Source organism: Galeopterus variegatus, unplaced genomic scaffold (assembly GCF_000696425.1).
Source record: "Galeopterus variegatus unplaced genomic scaffold, G_variegatus-3.0.2 Scaffold1368, whole genome shotgun sequence".
NCBI classification, from domain to species: domain Eukaryota; kingdom Metazoa; phylum Chordata; class Mammalia; order Dermoptera; family Cynocephalidae; genus Galeopterus; species Galeopterus variegatus.
The window spans coordinates 233,680-254,405 of record NW_007727479.1 but is presented as its reverse complement, the minus strand read 5'-3'; the positions used below and the strand labels follow the sequence as shown (position 1 = coordinate 254,405).

The following is a 20,726-nucleotide window of genomic DNA, read 5'->3' as shown; positions in this document are numbered from 1 at the left end:
CTGCACACTCGAGGCCACTTCACACAAGGGTGTGGGTGTGATAACATAGTCCAGGGAAAGGTCACAGGTGACAGGAAAAAAGCCTGGACCCCAGAGAAAACATCCTGCCATACTCCCATGAGCAAGGTTGTCCCCACCCCCCAGACACATGCACATTTGATTAATCGGCTCCAGAACACAATCTCCATCCCCTTTGTAGTAAATGCTAAGCAAGCACTGGGAAGGGTTTGATTTAGGGGAGAAAGACTTCTCTGGCTTAATGGGTTGGTAAAGACATTGGTTCGTTTAACCCATTGTCTGCACAGGACAGAATGAGACTGGAGTAGAATTTGTCCTCCTCTGTTCTTCTGATGGAAAATGGGAGTAATAACAGCACCTGCCTCACAGGGTTGTGAACGTTAATCGAGCGAATGCATGTGAACAGTGTCATCTTACAGAAAGCGATTGCCATGACACTGGGAGTTGGCAAGAATGCCATCCACTAGGTGACAGGGCATTGCCAGCAATCTGGGGTTCTGGGGGTTGCATCTGGTCCATGAGATGCTATAGTTTTGCTATGCCCTCAGATCCCCTCTAGAAACCTGATCTTCAAATATACAGAGAGTAAATCATTCAGAGGAGACCAGCTACACTCAGTTTGCCCTAAATGGGCTCACACGCCAGCAGCAGGGACTTTGTTTAGATAGTAGGAGGAACTGGCCGTCACTAAAGATTATCTTTAAAACCTAACTAATTTGGCCTAATTGGAGGGAGGTGAGTCTGAATCACTGAAAATTCTGAATTAGACCCTGTTTTTAAATGAAATATAGTTTCTTGCTTTCAAGTACATACAGTGACTCAAACTAAGGCGCTTTAGTAAATGAATAAGAGTGATAATTAGCATCTTGTCTCTTTGGAGGGAAATGCAAGTGCTTGAGGAGAAAATTTTTCTTTAATGAAAGGGAAAAAGCAAACTTCAGCCCAGCCCTGTCAGATTACTCCAAATTTTGAATCTGTGGAGGCGCTACTAAATCAAGTATAGATTTAGGCTGCTGAGGGTGGTGGAGGATGCTTTTCTCTGAGCAGTCTTCAAAAAACAGGGCTTTTGAAATGGTCCAGGCATAGACAGCACTGGCCCAATGACCTTCCCAGTTCCCTTCAAGCTCCCTGCATTTATTTGTCTTAAGGCTTAGCTTTTTAAACATAAGGAGAATCCTTTAAGCCCTCGTGTCCTAGTCTTGTCATTTATTACCACCACGAAGCAATGCCGGGGTATGAGGCCAATAAATCATTTGGACGGGAAGTGACTACAGCCCGGATTAATTTCATTATCATCCCTAAGCAGATAGGTGTCTAGCATGGCCGATGTCTCCAGTGGAGAGTGATGTTCTATCTCTTCTGACAGGCCTTCCCCTTGCCAAGCAGACAGCTATGGAGGTTCTCCCTTTCCCCCTCTGGAGTGACTTGTCCTACCTTTCCCTGTCAATGGCAGTGAGTGGCCATGCCCCCTTCCTTTGGGGCCCACCCCATGCCACGTGGTTGCTGAAGGATGCTGACAACTTGCTGAGACAAGTTTGTTGCCCAGACATAATGAGAGAAGGAGATGGCCTGCGGGTATCTGAACCTGAACTTCAAGTGATGCTGTGATAAGCCTTCCTCTAAGCACGTCCACTTAGCTTGGCAGCACCTCTGACTCTCACCTCTTCCATCCATTACATTCCCTCGGGAGCAGTGTTTCTCCAAGTGTGGCCCACGAATGCCCTGTATTTCTGAGCCCAGGAATAGATGCTTTTAGAAAGCTCTTTGGGATTTTTACAAACTCCAAAAGCTAGGAACGACTGCTCTTGGCAAGATGATTCCAAGGTCGGGAAGTCTGAGCTGTAGGAGAGTTAGCATGAGAGCGAGTTGCTATCTGTGGCTGTCTCTGCTGGGTCCCCTCCAGCAAGGCTGTGGGGGACAGCACCCACTCAGGTGTCAGCCAGACTGGGTCTGAGACCCATTCAGCTGAAGAGCCCAAAGATGAAGTATTCTCTGTTCCTGGCTGTTGTCCAGAAAACTCTGCTTGAGGAAAAGCCTCAGCTTCTTCCTGGGTAAGGGGAGGACCTGGCAGAGTCCAAAGTCCTTCCTGGTATGGACCTGTCTCTCTGGGATCTTATAGCCATGAAAGACAGGAGACGCCTCCTCTCCCAGTGTCCTGGGAAGGTGCTCCTCCTCCTGTCCTCTCCAGCTCTGGACAAGCACCTACATCTATGCATCTTCTCAGCCATCGCCGAGTGCCACCCTGACCCCTCCCTCGCCCCACCATCTCTCCCATTGCACAGCTTGTAGCATCTGCTTCCTGAGCACCCCCGAATCCATTTGCTGTCTCCATCTCCAGAGCCACTGCGTTATTTCTGGACAGCGTCGCTCCCCACCTGAAATTCCTCAGCAGCTTCTAATGGGTCCCTCTCTCCAGGTTTGCACCCCTTCTACCCAGGCCCCATGCACAGCCACAATCATTTCCTGAAAACAAATCTCCCCTGCTTAAGACCCTCCAATGGCTTCCCACTGTTCTTGGATAAAATTCACACTCTGGAAAAAGCTGACCGGGCCCTGCATGATCAGCCCCCTTCTCGCCTCCCTCCCCACACTTCTCCCCTCACTTCTCACTTCCCTCCCCTACTTCTCCCTCCACTCACTTCTCACGAGCAAAGGCTCTGAGAGGACACAGACCCTATAGTCAACTATCTGGATCCAAATCTGACCCCACCACTGACTGGCTCTTACTAAACTCCCTGAGCCTCAGCGTACCCATCTACAAAGCAGGGCTAATAACAGTGCCTACCCCATAGGACTGCTGTAGGATAGGAAGAGCCCGAGTGAAGGGGAATGCTGGGGACAGCCCCTGGCACAGAGCACGTGCTCCCTGCACACGGCTGTTGTGGCCCTCACTGCAGCCTGCTCCTCTCAAGTCTTGGCCAGTCTAAAAGTCGTTCTGTTGAAGAACATGCATGTTCTCCTTCCCTGCTGGCGCCCTGTCCCAGCCTGGCTAAGTTCTCTGCTGCAGCACAATCACACAGCCAGGTGTGGCCTCAGTCCTTGTCTCCCCCTTCCTCCACCATCCCTCCCCAGGGCTGCAGAATGAGTCCCAGTGTCCACTGTGTTCGGGAACCTTCCCTGCCTCCTCTCTCTTGTTATATGCGGGCTTCTCCAGCACTCAGATCTCTGAGAAGTCACGGGTGCCCCTCACCGACCCCTGCCTTCTCCCAGCATGGGGGTCACGAGGCCAAAGAAGGCATCACCAAATATTGCAAACAGGAAATTCAAAACTTCTTCAGAAACAAGGACCCTACACAAAAGATTCTGAGATCTATTGTGAACACAGGAGCAGAGGAGCAAGGTGAGACCTAGGACTTTTGCAGGCTTTGTGCAGCATCAAAGAACTTGGCACCCACCGGGAGCTGAATGATAACTCTCCTGTGGCTTTGCTGAGGAACGTACTTCACCAGCCCAGAGAAGCTCATAAAGGTGAAGCTTCCGGCCTAAACTTCAGGATGGAGAGTGGTCAGGAGACACGAAAAGGGAAGCTTTTCCAGAGGGGACGCGTGAGAAATATACCATGAGACACAGTAATTCATGGCTCTTCTGAACAAGCAACTAAAGAAAACCTCAGCCCCAGAAACAAGCAATCTGCAAATTATTCCAGGAAATCGGTGGAAGTCCTAGATTTTTAAAAAGAATTTACGTGTTTCTGGAGATCATCTAATCCAACCAGGATTGGGAATGAGGAAGGAGACATTGGGACCAAGTCTTGTTCTTACCTCATAGTGGCCAATGGTATTTAGCTTGGTTATTCCATCCTCAAGAATCACAGAGGAACTGTCAATATCCAGAAGTTCTTTTTGTCGTGTGCCCACCTGAAGCTCTGAAAAAAAAAGGGGGGGGGGACATTTTTTCCTCTTTTAAAATGACAATGAGAAATTTCATATGCCACTCTGTTACTCTCACAAATATTACTTATAAATATATAAAACTTGAATAAAGTGGTAAATCTTCATGTGAAGATATGGAGATATTTCAGTCAGACTGGTAGACTGAGTTTCGTTTTTGTTTTTGTTTTGTGTTTACGGCTCTGACGTTTAAGGCAGCTTTTTCCTGAAGCTTTTACTCTGAGGCTAAGCCCGGAAGTGAAGCCACTGAAGACAAAATAATGCATCCTCCGAGGGACTAAGCTCTTCAGAAAATTCAGGAAGCAAATCTGTATGCTCACACGCGTGTGTGCATGCATTCACAAACAGAGGTGCACTGTGAACTGTCTTCTGTAGGTGCCTGCGGGAGAGGCACCGGTGTGCTAGTGTACCAGCAACCTCTGGCCTAGAGGCTGCCAACCTGTGCTCTAGGGTCAGAAGGTGGTCCACAAATGTGTGTTTTTTTGAACCAGCACAATGTTTTATGACATTATTTTAAAGTCAACTCAGCACCAACACTTAAAGATCAGAAGATTGCACATAAAACTTTGGACTTCTGATTTCTCCTTTGAAAAAACGGAATGATCTGGTAACACAGACCCTGCAGCACACATGGCAACCATTGGCTGAAGCTAAATGGCACTGCCCCTCTTAGATGGTGGGTCTTTTCCCAATTAAGTCAGGCCCCACCATTTCCTATTGTCCTAGGTACGACACCCCTTATTTATATACTTTCTGCCCGTTTGGGCATGTGAGTTTGTAAGCCTCTGCTGTAAGAGCTCTGAGTACAGCTGCTTCTGGTGTTGGATTTCAACATAATTTATGGCTGGTTTCAAAGCCTCTGCCTTAGTTTCCTGAGGCCTGCCTTGGAGGTAGTTTGGGAGATCAGCAAGCACGCAGAAGCCTGACACGGCTAACAGGCTGTGTCCCACTGACCACTAGGCTACAGCGTGATGCCACCTGCTTGTTCTCCCTGCCTTCCCACTTTAGGATGCGAGGGACACCTGATTGGCACAAACTAGAAAAAGCGTGAGGATGCTACTGCAGACTCATCGGTGGCAGGACTGAGGCTGTCGGGCTAGGTGTGCCCACATCCTTCATAGCCAGAGCCACATATTTGTGAGGTGTATACTCAGGGCAAGGAAGTTGATGGTCCAGGGTCAGGTCTTGGTTTCCTGGCTGGGGCTGCCCCTCTGACCCAAATGAGCTAAAGTGGTGTTCAAGCCGCCCAGCAGTCCATCCAATGGAAAGAAACAGAAGAGAGGCGGAGGAGAGGAGCTTTAGCCGCCCTGCCTTCTTTGAAGCCAGGTCACTTGCAGCTACACCTTTGCATGGTCTCACTCAAATTTCCCAGACCCTGCCTGGAGGCTTTTCTCAATGGCCTTTCAGCAAGAGGTTTGACTTGGAGGCCAAGTGGGAGGATTTTAATTGCCTGCTTAGTCTAGACCTACAACTAAACATGGAGGGGAGATGAACCTCGTTACGCTGTCACTCCTGCAATTTTACTCTTCTTTCCTGTCCCATTATCTGCTATAAAATCCCACGACAGTCTCCTGGGAGGGCTGCACGGAGCTCAACTTTAAAATGTGGATGAACATGTGAGTGAAGTGGAGCCCTGTTTGCTTGCTCACGCATATGCTCTCCTTTGCAGTGTACCAATAGAGCCCGAAAATGAATTCACAGCAGATGCTGCTTCATGTGGGGGGAGGATGGAGCATATACTTAATGCAGGGTGTGATCAGCAGAGAGGAGGATGACCTTTCTAGCATGCTGGAGTTCACACCCAGAGTCTGAGCCACCCACTAATGACACGCTCAGTATCACAACAAACAAATCAAATGCCAATGTGAAATGCAACACACGCAGAGGGCACAGGGTTTACACCTTTTTGTAGTTCTTGATGCAAGGTGATTCCATCCGGTCTCAGGGTCAGCAATCTCATGAATCTGATTTATAAACATAATATTTAAAAAACCATCATCTTTGAAGGATTATGCTTCCTGGGAAGAATCATGATGCTCCCAAGACAGCAAAGCTGTCTCTAGGTCCCTAGACATGCCCTCTGGGAACAACTGGGCCATATATACAAACAGAAGCTGCTGGGGGAAGGAAGGGAGGAACGGTGGGAAGGGTTGGTCATCAGAGAACTGGGACAAAGTAGCTCCCACATCGACTTACCGAGACCAATTTCATTGAGCTGAAGTCCATACGGGGAGCCATTTTTGCTTAAGAATGCTTGGAAAATCTTTTCTTTGGCTTGGCCTATGGTATCACAATCAAGAACATTGACTGAAATATTCCGACAGACATCTGCACTCTCGTTTTCTGGGATTTTTTCAAAGACGATGTTTAATGCCTGCAAGAATGCAATCAGGTATCCAAGTCTATTAGATAATTGCAATCTGAAAGGCACTGACAAAAGACACAAATGTTGGCGAGTCCTACTAATACCTCTGACAGCACATTAGCAAACACCATATCACATTATACTACTTTAATCTTTTCTCCATAATCCATTCTTTTCAGGGACAATGGAAAGGAAAACAGAAAGTTAAAACTCTCATTGTAGAGCAAGCATTGAATAAATATATGAGAGTAAAACATACATACACATAAATATTCTAAAAATGGTGATTTCTAAGTTCATCCGCAAAGGAGGAAAAAAAAAAAGAATTGGATAGTTTCCACAGTAGATGAGTGTGATTATCTTTTTTATTACCAGGATCACAGAGTACCAGAAGTGAAGTTTTCAGGTGACAGGAAAGGTTACCAGGTCCCTGTATTGATCATGCCAAGGAGGTCACTTTTCAATATGCAGCACTAATTACTGTAACATTCATCTCCCCCTCCACTTTCAACATCTTCAGTCAGCTGGTTTCTGGAGGTCTCATTAAAACACTGGGATCCCCACCCTGTACTATTATTCTTGCATTAATTACTTTACATTTCAGTGCCATTACTTAACGTTTTGTCAGTTAACATCCTCCCTGTGCAGCAAAACCTCAGAATCAGACTATGGGGGAAGTAAGGCCTTTGTGCTGTGTGAAAACACAGAACTAGGGAATATTTCAAAACGAATTTAAAGGTAATTTCTGCTTTGCTTTGTCTAAGAAGAATAAACAGATCTAAAACAACAAAGTTTTACCTAGGACAGACCCTCAGAGGAATTGATTCAGGGAAGAGCTAAGAGTATTTTGTAAATAGCATAACAGTTTAGATTCTAAGGCACCTTGGTAATCACTGAGTCAGAGAGACTAGGGTATGCTGTGAAATGCACAATTTTTTAAAATGTTTTTGAGCCCGGCTTAATGAGGGAATGTAAAAAGATCAAGTAATGGGAATGTTAACAAATAAAAACACAAATATGGAGAATGGGGGACCCTTAGGATTACCTCAACTTTAAAACGCGTAAACGTGTATAATAACAGTACCTGTCTTCCAGCCTTGTTATGGTGATCACATGAGACAATGTATTCAAAGCCTTAGCACGGGGCCAGGTCGCTGGGAAGGGCTCCGTGGTAATAACAATAATGGTAATAATAACTTATTAACTTGATACAATTATTATTATTGTTAGTACTGGTATGCCTTCATTCGGAAACAGAGACTCAGCCCACCTAGAGCACAGGACTTCCACTCCATGCTCTGCATCTCTATCAGAGTAAAGAGGAAGCTGCCAGCAAGGGGAATGGGGCAGACTCCTGAGGTTAATCCCAGCCCACTGCTAACCTGCTGGGTAACCTCTCAGCCCACCATTAACCAGCTGGGTAACCTCTCAGCCCATCACTAACCAGCTGGGTAACCTCTCTGTATTTCTTGCCTGCAAAGTGGGAATAATAACAGTATTTGCCTCCCGCGGTTCCTGTGATAATGAACTGATTTAACCATGTAGCACGCAGAATGGTGTCCTGCTATGAATGCTCGGGAGATAATGACCTATGGACCACTGACATGGACATGGGGCTTCTGAAACGCTGGGAAGGTTCTTAGGGGCATGTCTTTTCTTTAATGCTGCTATGGTCTGAATGTTTGTGTCCCTCCAAATTCAAATGTTGAAATCCCAACCCCAACATGTAGCCTTGGAGGTGGGGCCTTTTGGGAGGTGATTAGGTAATGAGGGCAGGGTCCTCATGAACTGAATTAAGTGCCCTTATAAAAGAGACCCCAGAGAGCTGCCCTGCCTCTTCCACCATGTGAGGGCACTGTGAGAAGGTGCCAGCTATGAGATAGTGGGCCCTCACCAGTCACTTAATCTGCTGGTACCTTGTTCTCGGACTTCCCAGCCTCCAGAACTGTGAGAAATGAATTCCTGTTATTTATAAGCCATCCAGGTTATGTATGGTATTTTGTTATAAAAGTTCAAGAGGACTAAAACAAAGGCCTTTAAATCTTGTCCCTACAATCCCATTTATAATTACACAAAAGTAAACTTTGGTCCTGTCCTTACCAAATGATTAAAACTCTGATTAGTGGAATCTGAACTCTGGGGATCACCAGTGATCTCAGTGTGGCCTTTGTGAGTCTCCTTCCAAGGACAGAGTCACTCCCTTGCCTGCTATCAGAGAATGTTTGTGTTCTAGGCCAGACACCCACTCACTAGGAAAGACTTTAAATGTTTCTGCACACAAACAAAAACCAAAAAAATAATGGGCAGGAGAGAAGTCAGGGAGTGCTGGGTGAGGAAGGTCTAGAAAGATCCAACGTGGCAAAGCCTCACACCCCAGTCCTCTCCCTTGCCTCCATTTTTAAGCAACATTTATTAGGGCCTTTGGTGCCAGACACTCTGTCGAACACATTTCAAGACACACTTCTAATCCTCCCGACATCCTCTAAAGTGTTATTACTGTCATCCCCATTTTAGAGTGAGGAAACTGAGGCACAGAAGGGCTAAGTGAGTTGCTCCAGGGACATAGCTGGTAAGTGGCAGAGCCAGGAGCTGAAACCAGATTCGCTTAACCACAGAGAAGGTGCCATGAACCACTCAGCTACGGAGTCCCCCTCCCACCACCCTGGCTCTCCTGCACTCCCCCTGGCCCCACCTGCAGCTCAGGTCCCTCCTGACCTCCAGGAACCCCGTCTTGGGCCAGGCTGTAAACAAAGTCTTGTACTGGATTCCCCCACAAATGGGAGCTCAAAGGGGGCGAGGTGGATGGGTAAATGCCAGTCCCACCACCTGCCGTCTGGGCAGGCTTACCTGGGTCTCGCCATATTTCTCTACGAGTCAGTCTCCTTGTGGTGGGGAGTAATTGCAGTCAAGCTATTTCACAGGAGTTTCCCAAGATAAAGACGAATGCAAAGCACCTTTTAATGAGAGCTCCAGCGATCCCAGCTTGTTTAATAGTTTTATAGGTATTTGTGAAATAACATTCTGTTACTACCTAAAGGGCACCATTGTCTTTAACAAAAAACACCTCTTTATAGGCAATAAATGTTCTTCTTAAAAACATAACCAAAAGAAAAAAAAAATCTTAACTGGATGTAAAATAATGTAAATCTGCCACTGCCTCCACAGCTAGATGGGTGGAAAAGAGGTAAAATGGCATATTACAGAGTCCACAGGGAATTCTGAGAGTAAATTCAGACACAAATTGATTTGTGTTCATTTTTTATGCTGCTAACACTTAGTGCTCAAACAGCAGTTTCCTAAAGTGTACGTGTAGTTGAGTCTGTCAGTGTCTGCTCTGGCTCTTAACACCCCAACCCCCCGACTCTCCCCACAGCTCAGAAGCACACACTGGGCCTCTGTACTACCCCGGGGGTGTGACAACGTGGGGTCTGCCTTCAGCCACTGTCCTGCATCAGGGAGGATCCCCCAGTGGAAGCACCATCTTTCCAGCACCACCCCTCCCGCCCTGCAATCAAAGCTCATTTAACCAGAGTCTTCTCTGTGCCCTACTTGGTGTTAGGGGATTGGTGTAGGAAAGACCTGAAGACATTGTCATTGTTCTTAGATAATTCACAACACATTTGGGACACAAAAGCATCATCTATGAAACAATATTCACCCATCGGGCCTAACTGCCAGCCTCAGTAAGTGTTCACAGGAAGCCCTGAGTAGGGAGGATGGGGACTGATGGCCTGAGCAGCAGGCACAGCATCAGAACCCTCGATTCTCTGCAGTGGGGGTGTGGGCAGGTTATCTAGCTTTTCTGAACCTTAAAATTCTCATTGTTCCTGTCTCAAAAGAGTGAGAGGGTCACTAAATAATGACATGCAATAACAGCAAATTAAGAATGCTTTATATGTCATTGTTTTAAGTGATGTGTCTATTAGTGTATATGAATTAATCTCAGAAACAACCCCATGAGGTAGATTCTATCATTCTTCCCATTTTACAGATGAGAAACTGAGGCACAGACAGGTTAAATAAATTGCACAAGGTCACCCAGCAAGAAAATGATAGAACCAGGCACTCTAGCTCCATGTTCTTAAACACTTGAGGACCCTGCCTTTCAAAATATGAGTATGTTTTGTAAATTAAGCATAGTCCAAATCGATGGGATGGCAATTAATTTTCAATACCAGCAAAAGGTTAAAGTGCTCTAAAACATACCTGGTCTCTTCACCAGAAATCTGCCCCTCTGTTAAGAGGAAATGCTCTGGCTCTCCCTGTTTCCTTTGCGTGAAAGTGTCAGCAAAGCTGGGGTGACAGATATGGTTGGTTGTCCAACTGACAGCCATCCCTCCTCCTTCACTAACAAAAGCCAGTTATTGACAGCAGTGGGCCCAGCCTATGTTAGGAAGCATGATTGGTGGCAACTCCCTTCACCTCCTTCCCCAGGGACTGGTCATGTAACCCAGTTCTGGCTAATGACACACAAAAGGAAACGTTTCCAACCCTAACAAAAGGGGAGAGAAGTTCTTGGAGCTATGGCAGCCACCTTGTGACAAGGAGGGCAGGGCCAAGAGGAGCACAGAGAGGGTGACTCAAAGCCATGACACTGCGGGTGTAGGGACCAGGCTTGGAGCTGCTTATCTCCAGATTTTCTGCTCTGAGGTGCAATTCCATGCTCTTACTATCTCAGGCACCCATTAGTCCGATTTTCTCTTACAGCTAAATACACTCAAACTGACAGAGCTCACTTTGTTGATGTCAAGGTAGGTAAATTCATTTACCAACACATTTACTTTTCACCTCCTGCGTGCAGGGCACTGTGGGTGATACAAAGTAGAACCTGGCAGTAGTCTGGCCTGGGAAGTACTAGCAGACAAGCAGAAGGGCTGTGGGGCCTACACAACAAATTTTAACAGCAGGTAGAATATGGTAGGTATAGATGGAGTGTTTTAGGGGTTCACAGAGATATCACCTCTAGCTTGGAAAGGGGGTTTTCAAAGGAGAGAAATCCGGGAAGGCCGCATGGAGGATGGGGCATTTGAATAGGGTCTGGAATGGAGCTGCAGTACATGACAGAGGCCTCTGGACCATGGAGAAACTTGGTTCCAGGCTCTAGATAGACTGACGAGAAATATAAAATAGTAAAGAAAAATAAAATAGTAAAGAACGGAATGCTGTAATAGGTTTCTAACAATAATAGCCAGCACTTATTGAACACTTACCATGTAGTAGGAATGAATTTGCTAATTCATTGAATCCTCACAAGTGTGCTATGAAGTGGGTAGTATTCTTAGCCTCATTTAACAGATGAGGAAACTGAGACACAGAAAAGTTTAGACACTTATTCAGGATCACAGAGCTCACTCTTAACTGGGAAGCCAAAAGGCCAGTCAATGTGGTACACTTCCCAAGGGAAGTCCGCTCTTCCGCGGTGGTCAGTTGATACTATCAGAGGAGACGGGGTGGACACAGGCAACTGGGGAGAGGAGGCTCGACCTCCTTACCCTGCGTGGCATTGAACCCCACAGAACCTACTGAATCTGGAGCACCCGTGGCTCAGGTACCACTATGGACATTTCTACAGAGCTCACGTTCACCCAGAATAAAGATGTACTTTCCCAGCCTCTGCTGCTGCTGCTGTGTGTGGCCATGTGACTAAGTTCTGGCCAATGACATTAAGCGGATGTGTTATGTGGCAGCCTCAAAATAATGGTGAGGGAACACTTTCTGCATAGTGGGCCCTCCAGGAGGCAAGAAAAATAGTTCAGACAAGAAAAAATTATTATAAAGGATGAGCACCCACTCTGTGCCAGGCAAGGTGGCTAGACATGTTACATACTTGGGTACTTCAAAAAGATTTGTATTACCTTTTAATTCTATGTTTCCACGCACTTTTTGAAGTACCCTAAAGAAATGTACAAGGGTAGTTTTTTATCATCACCTGCTGACAGATATCAAAACAGTTTAGAGAGACTGAATGACCTGCCCAAGGTCCCAAAGCCGGTTTGTAAAGTGGCTGAGCCCAGATTCAAACCCAAGACTGTCAGACTCCAAAGCCCACCTCTTCTGCACTAGCCACACAGCACATGGACATACAACCACTTTCCTGTTTCACTAGTGGGTTCACCCATCACCCTTTCACACAATTTGGCAGTTTCAGGTATTGAGGAGGAAGAGAAATTAAGCAAATAAGCAGGGGTCTGGGAGGATGAACCAAAGGCAGGGAGCAGGCATTGTCCCATGTAGGAGGTTGATCGGCTACTTCATTGACTTCTCAACCATATTCTCGGCCAATGAGGGCAGGGATGTCGCCGCATCCTTTCTGTAATACTTAGAAAGTAATTGTAAAAGAATTTATTACAAACCAGCAACTTTACCATAAAAGGTCTCAGAGTGATAATTGCTTCCATGAAATAAAACCTATAAAATGTATATTTCTAATTACATTTTGGAGCCAAATGAAAGTCAAGAGAAAAGTCTGGTTTGTATACCAAACTGAATTAAAGAGATAGTGAAAGAGAGAAGAAAAAAGAAAGGAAAAGCAGTTCCAGAAGCTCAGGAGAAGCAGCATGAACCCAGAGCTGGAAGTGCAAGTCTCGGAAGAGCTTCTGATCTAGGATCTTTTTTCAAGCTGGAGCCGGGGTCCTGGGACATCCTTCCCTTAGACTCCTGCTCTAACCCTGCGCTCGCCCGCTCAGCCTCCCCTCTTGATTCCCTTTTCCTTTCTCCACCAAAGATCAATAGCCCAAAGCTTCCTGGATCAAGGAGTTTTGCTCCCCTAACAGAATAATGGGGGCAAAGGAGAGGATAAAGGAGCCTTTTTCCATTTTGAAGAAAAAAACGTCATGGAGAGAATTTCCTCAAATGTAAACTTCTCTCACCAATTTTTCTATACTTGCTAACATTTGTTAACATTTGTCCATCCTCCCATCAAGTCTGAAAAGCTGTTTGATTTAGCCCCCAATAATTTATAATTTAGCTGCTTGATTTCACCATTATCACTGTTTTTATTTATTTTTTTTGGCTAAGAGCACATGAGTTTCAGATCCGTGCCTAGAGTCAAGGCATTTCCATTGCTGTGTCCTGAGAGGACAGGAAAGAAGCCAACACTTCAGGTTGGTGGGAGGCAGCATTCTAGTTCTTTTTCTCTATTATGTCAAGCTCCTGATTAAGGGCTGGCAAACTTTCTGTAAAAGGTCAGAAGTAAATATTTAAGGCTTTGAGACCCATACGGTCTCTGTCACAACTACTCAACTCTGCCATTGTAGCAGGAAAGCAGCCCCAGACAATAAAGAAATGATGGGCATTGCTGTGTTCCAATAAAACTTTATAAAAATCAGCAGCCTCAAATGAAAAGCTGACTTTGACATTGCCAAAAAGACAAATCTAGAAAATGCTTTTTATCTCTATCATGCTTTGGATTTGGGATAAAAGTTACAACTCTCTCAGGAGTACAAATATAAATAAGGATCCTAATGATGAAATAATAAAGTCACATTTGGGCCATAAAGAAGAAAATTAAATACTTTTGTATTTAGATAATTAAATTATTTTCTATTTTCAAGATTATAGGCATGAGAAGAAAGGGTATGAATAGGAAAGTCATGAAAGCACCCATTTAACGTTAATTTTTCATTTTCCATGTCTTGACATCAACTAGGGAATGATTTACCCAAAATGATTACAAAAAATGGTTTCACTCTTTGATCAGGAAGCTCAGAGCACTAACTCTGAAGCTAGTAATGGTTTCAGTATTACTGCAAGTCATAATGGAAATGATTTGTACTATGGTAGAGAGAAAAAGAGAAAAAAAGCTCAAGAACTGTTAATTAACTTCACTGATTCTCCACAAATGCTAGGAGTATTAAAAACAAGACTGCTGAAGTGCAAACATCAGGATTTAATGAACAATGGGATGTAATTGAAGTAACAGAGAATGACTCAATCGGGACAGTGGGTTGTTTAATTACGGGAATAATGGATCTTCTGCAAGGACAAACTAAATGGAACAGAAGGAGCTGGGGAGTGGTAGAGAGAGTACCATTAAAGGGAGTACACAGACAAGAAACTCCTGCTAGCGATACCGAGGGCGCTGTCACAAATTCCTGTATTAAACACGATTGTCCCAAAATGGTAACCGCTGGGGAAAAAGCCAGACTGGTGTGCACTTCCATAAATCATCATAGAGGGATTAATATTTCTGCAGGCATGTATCTGTGGTTTTTAAGAATTTCTAATAATCTTAAAGACTTTCTTATAGATATGAGAATGAGGGCAATAATATGTTTGTCGGAGCACAGTTTCCCAGGGTGCCAAGATGCTATCTCTCAGATACAGCAGACTGGCAAGCTCATTTCCTGGGTTTGAGAGTTCAAAAAACCATTTCACGATTAACTTTGATTACAAGTCAACCTTCTCTTGCTAATTCAGCACACTTACTACGAGTTATTGGTTTTTCTCATCTCCTCCTGAACGAGAAGCAAATGTCCCTTCTCCCATGTGATACATTTTCCTAGAACTGAAATCCTCAAGCCTGCACTAGCTCCTCCAAAGTTTCAGGAGATCTGCTCTGCTCTCGACACAGTGCAAGCTGAGTGAGGGCCTGAGATTCTCCATCAACAAAATCGAATGTGCTCAAAATCTTGCAAAGGGGGAAAACAGCAGAGCCAAAGGTCTTATTCCTCTCCTAGCTGCCCAATCTGAATTCCTGGATCTTATAGGAAGTCTGCAGTCCCCTGTCGCTAATGTTAGGGCAGGTGGCCACCCTGTTGCCTCATTGAACACCAGCCTGGAATGCCTTGATAGGGAAGGATGGTTTCTTATGGTGCCAGAGCAAGTGTGGCTCTACGGGGCTTTGCTTAGGTTTGAGGAAAGATGGAGGAATTTTCCTCCCAAGATACAAAGAATAAAGCATTACTTCCCAGAGCCGGTTTGTTAGTATAATGATTTCATGTACAAAAATTGGCAGGATGCCTTTTTGTTCTGGAAAACCCCCACACCTCAGGGAGAGTGCATCCTAATTTTAGAGGTATGAAACCTAACTTCTAGGTTGTTATGTGAGGTGTTGTGGTTCTGAGCATTTAGCTGAACAGGAGTGTGGGGGCCTTTTGTCAAACCTGTCCCTGTCACAGTACCAGGCTCTGTCATTTCAGGCTGTTCCTGTGGCTGCTCTTGACTTTTCTCTGACTTTCCTTTCCTTGAAAGAATTTACTTACACACACACACACACACACACACACACACACACACACACACACACACACACACACGTTTGTTCACCATTGCTTGGTTTTCAATTACATAAACCACCTCAGGCAAATTTAGAAAATCAAGATTTAAAACCACGGGGTGTATATGCCTGGAGTGGGGGGAGGGGAGTGCAAGGAGGAAGAAAGAAAATTAGAAATATGATGGTTCAGGCTGGGGAAACTTGCTTGGAAGGAAATGAAAAACCTTAAATTTTTTATATTGACCTTCTGCTAACATTTTGTCACACAAGCACAGACTGGATCATGTGCCTTCTCTAGAGCTTCTAGTATAATCATCCACCATGAAAGAGAGGTTGAAACAGGTCCAATAAAAGGCATTAAAATCATTTTTAAAGGCAAGGCCCCTCGAAACAAGTGGCCCACCCCCTTTTCAGTCTCAACTCTATCTACCGGCAAATACGATTTTGAAAAGGAAGATTTATATGGATTTCTGAAATCATAATTTTCCATTAGCCTCTTCCCCAGGGGCTATAAAGAAAAAAAATTTCAACAGTCGACATGAATTTCTTCAACATCAAGTAACATTTTGAAGATGAGTTGAGTGTTAACAAATCAGAAACACATGGTCTTAATTGACTGTGAAATAAATAATGTTTCAAAATGAAAGGGAGAAAAAGTGTTCAGATGTAAAGCATTAAAAAGGACTCAAACCTCAAAAGTTGCTTCAGGCATCTGATTTCTTCCCCAATCCCAATCCCATCTTTTCCTTTCTTGTCCTTCATTTTTGGGTTTGACGTTTTCATGGAACTGAACTGCTGCTGGATTCCCTGACCTATAACCACTTGCCAATATTTCTCTTTGGGGACTTTGGGATGACTAAAATGTTTCTGAGTAAAAACATGAACATCTCGGTGAGGACCCAGGTCCTGGGTTGGAAGACAAGCCTCCCCTGGTGCACGAATGTTGTGTAAAATTTTATTAAATATTGACTCTTTTAATCCTCACAACACCCCATAAAATGGGCAGACACCATGATCATCATCCCCAGTTTACCCATGAGGAGACCGAGGCACAGAGAGGTTTACAAACATGCCCAGTGTCACACAGCAAAACCGCAGCAGACCTGCCTGGCTCCACAGTTCACACTCTTAACCACTATACCAATACTTCTCGAGCAGCAGCAGCAGCATCGGGGAGCTTTTTAGAAATGCAAATTCTCAGGCCATACCCCAGACCTACTGAATTAGAAATTCTGGGGTGCGTTCAGCTCAGCTTCCCACCTCACGGATGACAGTTGAGCATGGCGCCATCTTCAGTGGAGGGGTGAACTACATCCAGCAGAGATGGAAAACTCTCAACAGCTGATCTACAGACTATTCTCCTACCCACGGACATAACCATAACACGGTCCACAGCGACGTGGTGCCTTCTCCAATTAGGGAATGAATTCTTCCAGGATGACGCCGCAGTACTCGCCTTTCAGCACAAAGCCCAGGAGACTCAGCTCCCTTAATGAGCAATACCCAAACCCCACTGTCATCTTTTCCTCCTTTTCCACTAACGAGATTGTGAAGAAGCCGAGTCTCCACAAAGCTAACAATCAAACCAAAACACAGCAATCTCTTCTTCAAGTCTATATTAACAGAAAAGCATAGAAAATTCTTAAGTAATTCTGGAGATACTCTCCTGCTTGGCTCCCTCTCTAAATTCCTGAATGTGCCCTAAATTGGTCTCTCTTTATTTAGGGAGAGTAGTGGGTGGGTGGGTGGAGTGGGGATGGGTTAAAAGGAAGTTCTCAAATGGGCGAAACCCTCTAGCAGCTAGGCAATCATCTTGCTGTAGTGATTTACAGTGTTCCTCTAAAAATATCTATGAGATCACAGTACATTAAGTGCATGACACCAAACATTTGTAACTAATCCATGAAAATAAAGTAAGGGCGTCATGTTGCATGGGGAATGCAGTGAAATTTGTCTTGTGTTATCGTTCTAAAATAAGACAGCTTCAATTTGGTTGAAATATATCTTCACACATTGTCTTCCCAGAGCAGAGCCATTTGAGAAATTCTGATTGCAATTATAAGTGCTGAATAGGGAGTACTTTGCATTTCCTTTGACAACGCTGAAAGCTATAAGCAATCCTGATATTAAAATCTTTGGAAATTGATGAGTACCCCAGGCGTCATTACAATACTTTCTCCTCCAATCCTAGTAATTAAAATCTATTATGTGAACACGTGTTAATATTTTATCAACTACTGTTTTTAATTAACTAAATGTATGAGGCCTCCCACAGTAGGAATGACATAGTTGCATTTTATGTGACCCCCACCTCCACTCCCTGTAATTCCCTGCCAGACTTATTTCTGAGTATTTCTGAGTCTGGATGGGGAGCTTTATCGCGAACATACCACAGTACTGAATTCCGGAACCTGCCACAGCAGCCAGTCTTCGTTAAGAGTGTACAGGGCTTTGCAAGTGATTACATCTACGGGACCCTTGTTTATTTTCTGGTTCAAAGTTGTCACCAGCAAATAGAATGGTTCTCCCACAGTCTCCTTTGGAAAAGATACAAAAGCGACAGTTAGCTTTCTGTGGAATCTACTGTACTTTCCAAAGAATTAAAGTTTCAGTTTATGGCAGTACGACAGGAGACAGGAGGCAGTGTTTTCTAACAATCAACATGAAACTCCCAAGAAAATACATATTGCTGCACTTGGGATTGGGAGCAAAACTCAGGAAACCGCCTCCTCTCCCCAACAAGCATGCATGCCATACACACACGGCGTTTAGAGTCAGCAGCAACATGAAGTACACACAGTGGTCCTTTGTGATTTTATGGTTAAGCTTACATATGGTAGACTAACGCTCATAACTGAGCTAACACCCAAGAATGCTTAGTAGATGCAGAGATCTAACCTTTGTTTACGTTCCTATTTAATTGCCTTTTTTAGCAAACCAAAAAAAAAAAAAAAAAAAGTACAACAACTAGCCTTGGTAACAAGGATAAATGTAAGAACATTTTATATATTTGCCAAAAAGGAAGCTTTTTTGGCATTAGCTTTTCATAAGGGAAATGGCCTTCAGTTAAACAGTCTGCAGCCTTGTGCCCAACCTGTGTGCTAGGCTGTCCCACGCTGTCCCCAGACACATCCTGCACAGTCCCCCCTGGTCCCACGCCATCCTCAGACATATCTTGCACAGTCCCCGCTGAGCACCTTTGCTGTTGCTGGGCCACAGACATAATCTATCTCCTTTCTCCAGACCAGAGCCAATTCCATTTCCTCTAAGGCTTTTCCCAAACACCGAGGCCCATCCTGATGGCTTCTTTCTCCAAACTCCTGCCACATGCACTTTTTCCTGGATCAGGGGCAACCTCCTCTGCTGTCACTGAAATGCTTCAAATTTGCAGCCACTATGCGTTCAAAAGGACTAGGAGCAGCTCCTGTGGGAGGCCACTGCATCCTCCTGAGGCTTGTAGCCCTGGGTCAGCTACGGAGTATTTGCTAAATAATAAACCTTCTATGATCAAGGGACATTAGGCCGATCCGTGGAGGAAAACTGCGGCTGGGGCCAGGAACTCAAAGTGCCTTAGTGATGATGAAAAGCCGGCTGTGTGGCGAAGGCTTGAAGCACCGGTTTACAAAGTCTAGCTCTCAATGGAGGATTCCATGGGATCTCTCACCTGCTTTCCCTTGAAAAAGTAAATTACCTAAGACTTCTTGCAAGTTTCTTGGGCTCCCACCCCCACCCTGTCCCTTCTTCTTTGCTGCAAGAACATTTGCCCTCCCCAGTCCCTGGCTTCCCTTTGCCCCCTTCTGCCACCTGCACCTCACACTGTCTATACCCCACTGGGACCCCTTTATTGCTTTTCTCTCCCCTGTTGACACATCCTTGAGTCTCTTCTTCAGTGCAAGACAGAGGTGGAATGTTCAAAAATTTCCAGGGTGGGGAGGGCAGTGGGACTGGCACGTGAAATTTAATTCTTGTGAGAAACTTCCTTTATTCAGTGGTTCACAATCTCACAGTTCTCTTCTCTTTCCCGCCACCCCCTTGTGTAACGTCCTGACCACAAACCTAGAACCCGACTTCTCTCTTTGACTCCAGCACAGATCAGAGACAAGGCTGAGAGCCTCTGTGCAGGGGCTGGATGTGCTTGCAGAGGTTGGAGTCTGGGGAAGGAGGGCTCTCCTGGGCTGGGCCCTGAGGTTTCTTTGTCACCACCGAGCACAATTTCTAGGTGAGTCATACCTGCTGGGATGTGACTCCCCTCCCCCAGGGGCTGGGCTTAGGCACTTAACAGATCAGGGCAGACTCCATCTTCTCAGCACACAGGCGTTGTCTAAGAGCTCTCAGGCCCTGGTGCTGTCCCAAGCAATCATGGGACCGGGGTGGGGGGGTGGCAGGGCCGGGGGGAGAGTCACATCAATCCTGTAAGCCCCAATTCCCCCACATGCAAAATGGTCATAAAGATACTTACTCCACAGGACCATTAAGGGGATTAAATGAGAGAAGTTAGCAAAGCTCTTAGCATAATGTCTGGCACACTCAATAAATGGCAGTTATTATTATTATTATTTTACTCACAAAGCCTTGGCATCTTGGAAGGGGAAGTTACCTGGTGATCACGGAGCTAGTGCCACCCATCAATACCCACAGGGTAGGGCAGGAGGATGAGGCTGTCGGAGTCCTACAGCCCCTGGGCACCTGGTTTAGGGACGTCTGGCCCTCAACATCACAGGGGTTTATTCCACTGAAAGTGAAAGTATCGCCGACTGGCTCAGCACCACTTCCTCCTGGTGAGCTGTGCCACCCCCTCAGCAACCAAGGATGCTCGAGACACTCTTGAATCAGCACCGTGACATCTTGACCCAGAATGCTTTGCTCAAGGGGGCCGTCTGGGCTTGGAGCCCAGATTTTCTGAATGCCTCACCCCTTTAATGCTCAAGAGCAGCCCTTGAGAGCTCAGAGTAAGAATCTCAAAATCCCAGTAGAAAGAGTGGGAAAGAAATGTAAAACCAATGACCACACTGCTCATTTGGTGGATAGAAAACAGATGACCAGATGGAAAGAGCCGTGCCCAGAGACACACAGCTAGCTAGAGCTCAGATGACTGTAGAGCCCAAAGCTGCTGCTTCTAACCAAGATTCCTAGTCCAGTGCTCATTCTGCTTCCTCGGGGCTCCTCAAACATTACTTGGAGAAGCTTGTGAAAAACCGGGATGATTGGGCCCCATCTCTACACCTTCTGATTCCGC

The 20,726-nt window shown here is 45.3% G+C and overlaps 1 protein-coding gene across 1 annotated transcript in view; it reads right to left on the bottom strand.

Annotated features, from left to right (window-relative positions):
* The window catches only part of PLXNC1 (plexin C1), a gene marked incomplete at its 5' end in the record, with an annotated part of 144,234 nt that overhangs the window by 19,588 nt on the left and 103,920 nt on the right, over positions 1-20,726 (bottom strand). Inside the window, 3 exons of the mRNA XM_008576575.1 lie at positions 3,780-3,883; positions 6,105-6,282; positions 17,881-18,027. Of these exons, the coding sequence (XP_008574797.1) occupies positions 3,780-3,883; positions 6,105-6,282; positions 17,881-18,027 (429 nt within the window). The remainder of the gene's footprint in view (positions 1-3,779; positions 3,884-6,104; positions 6,283-17,880; positions 18,028-20,726) is intronic.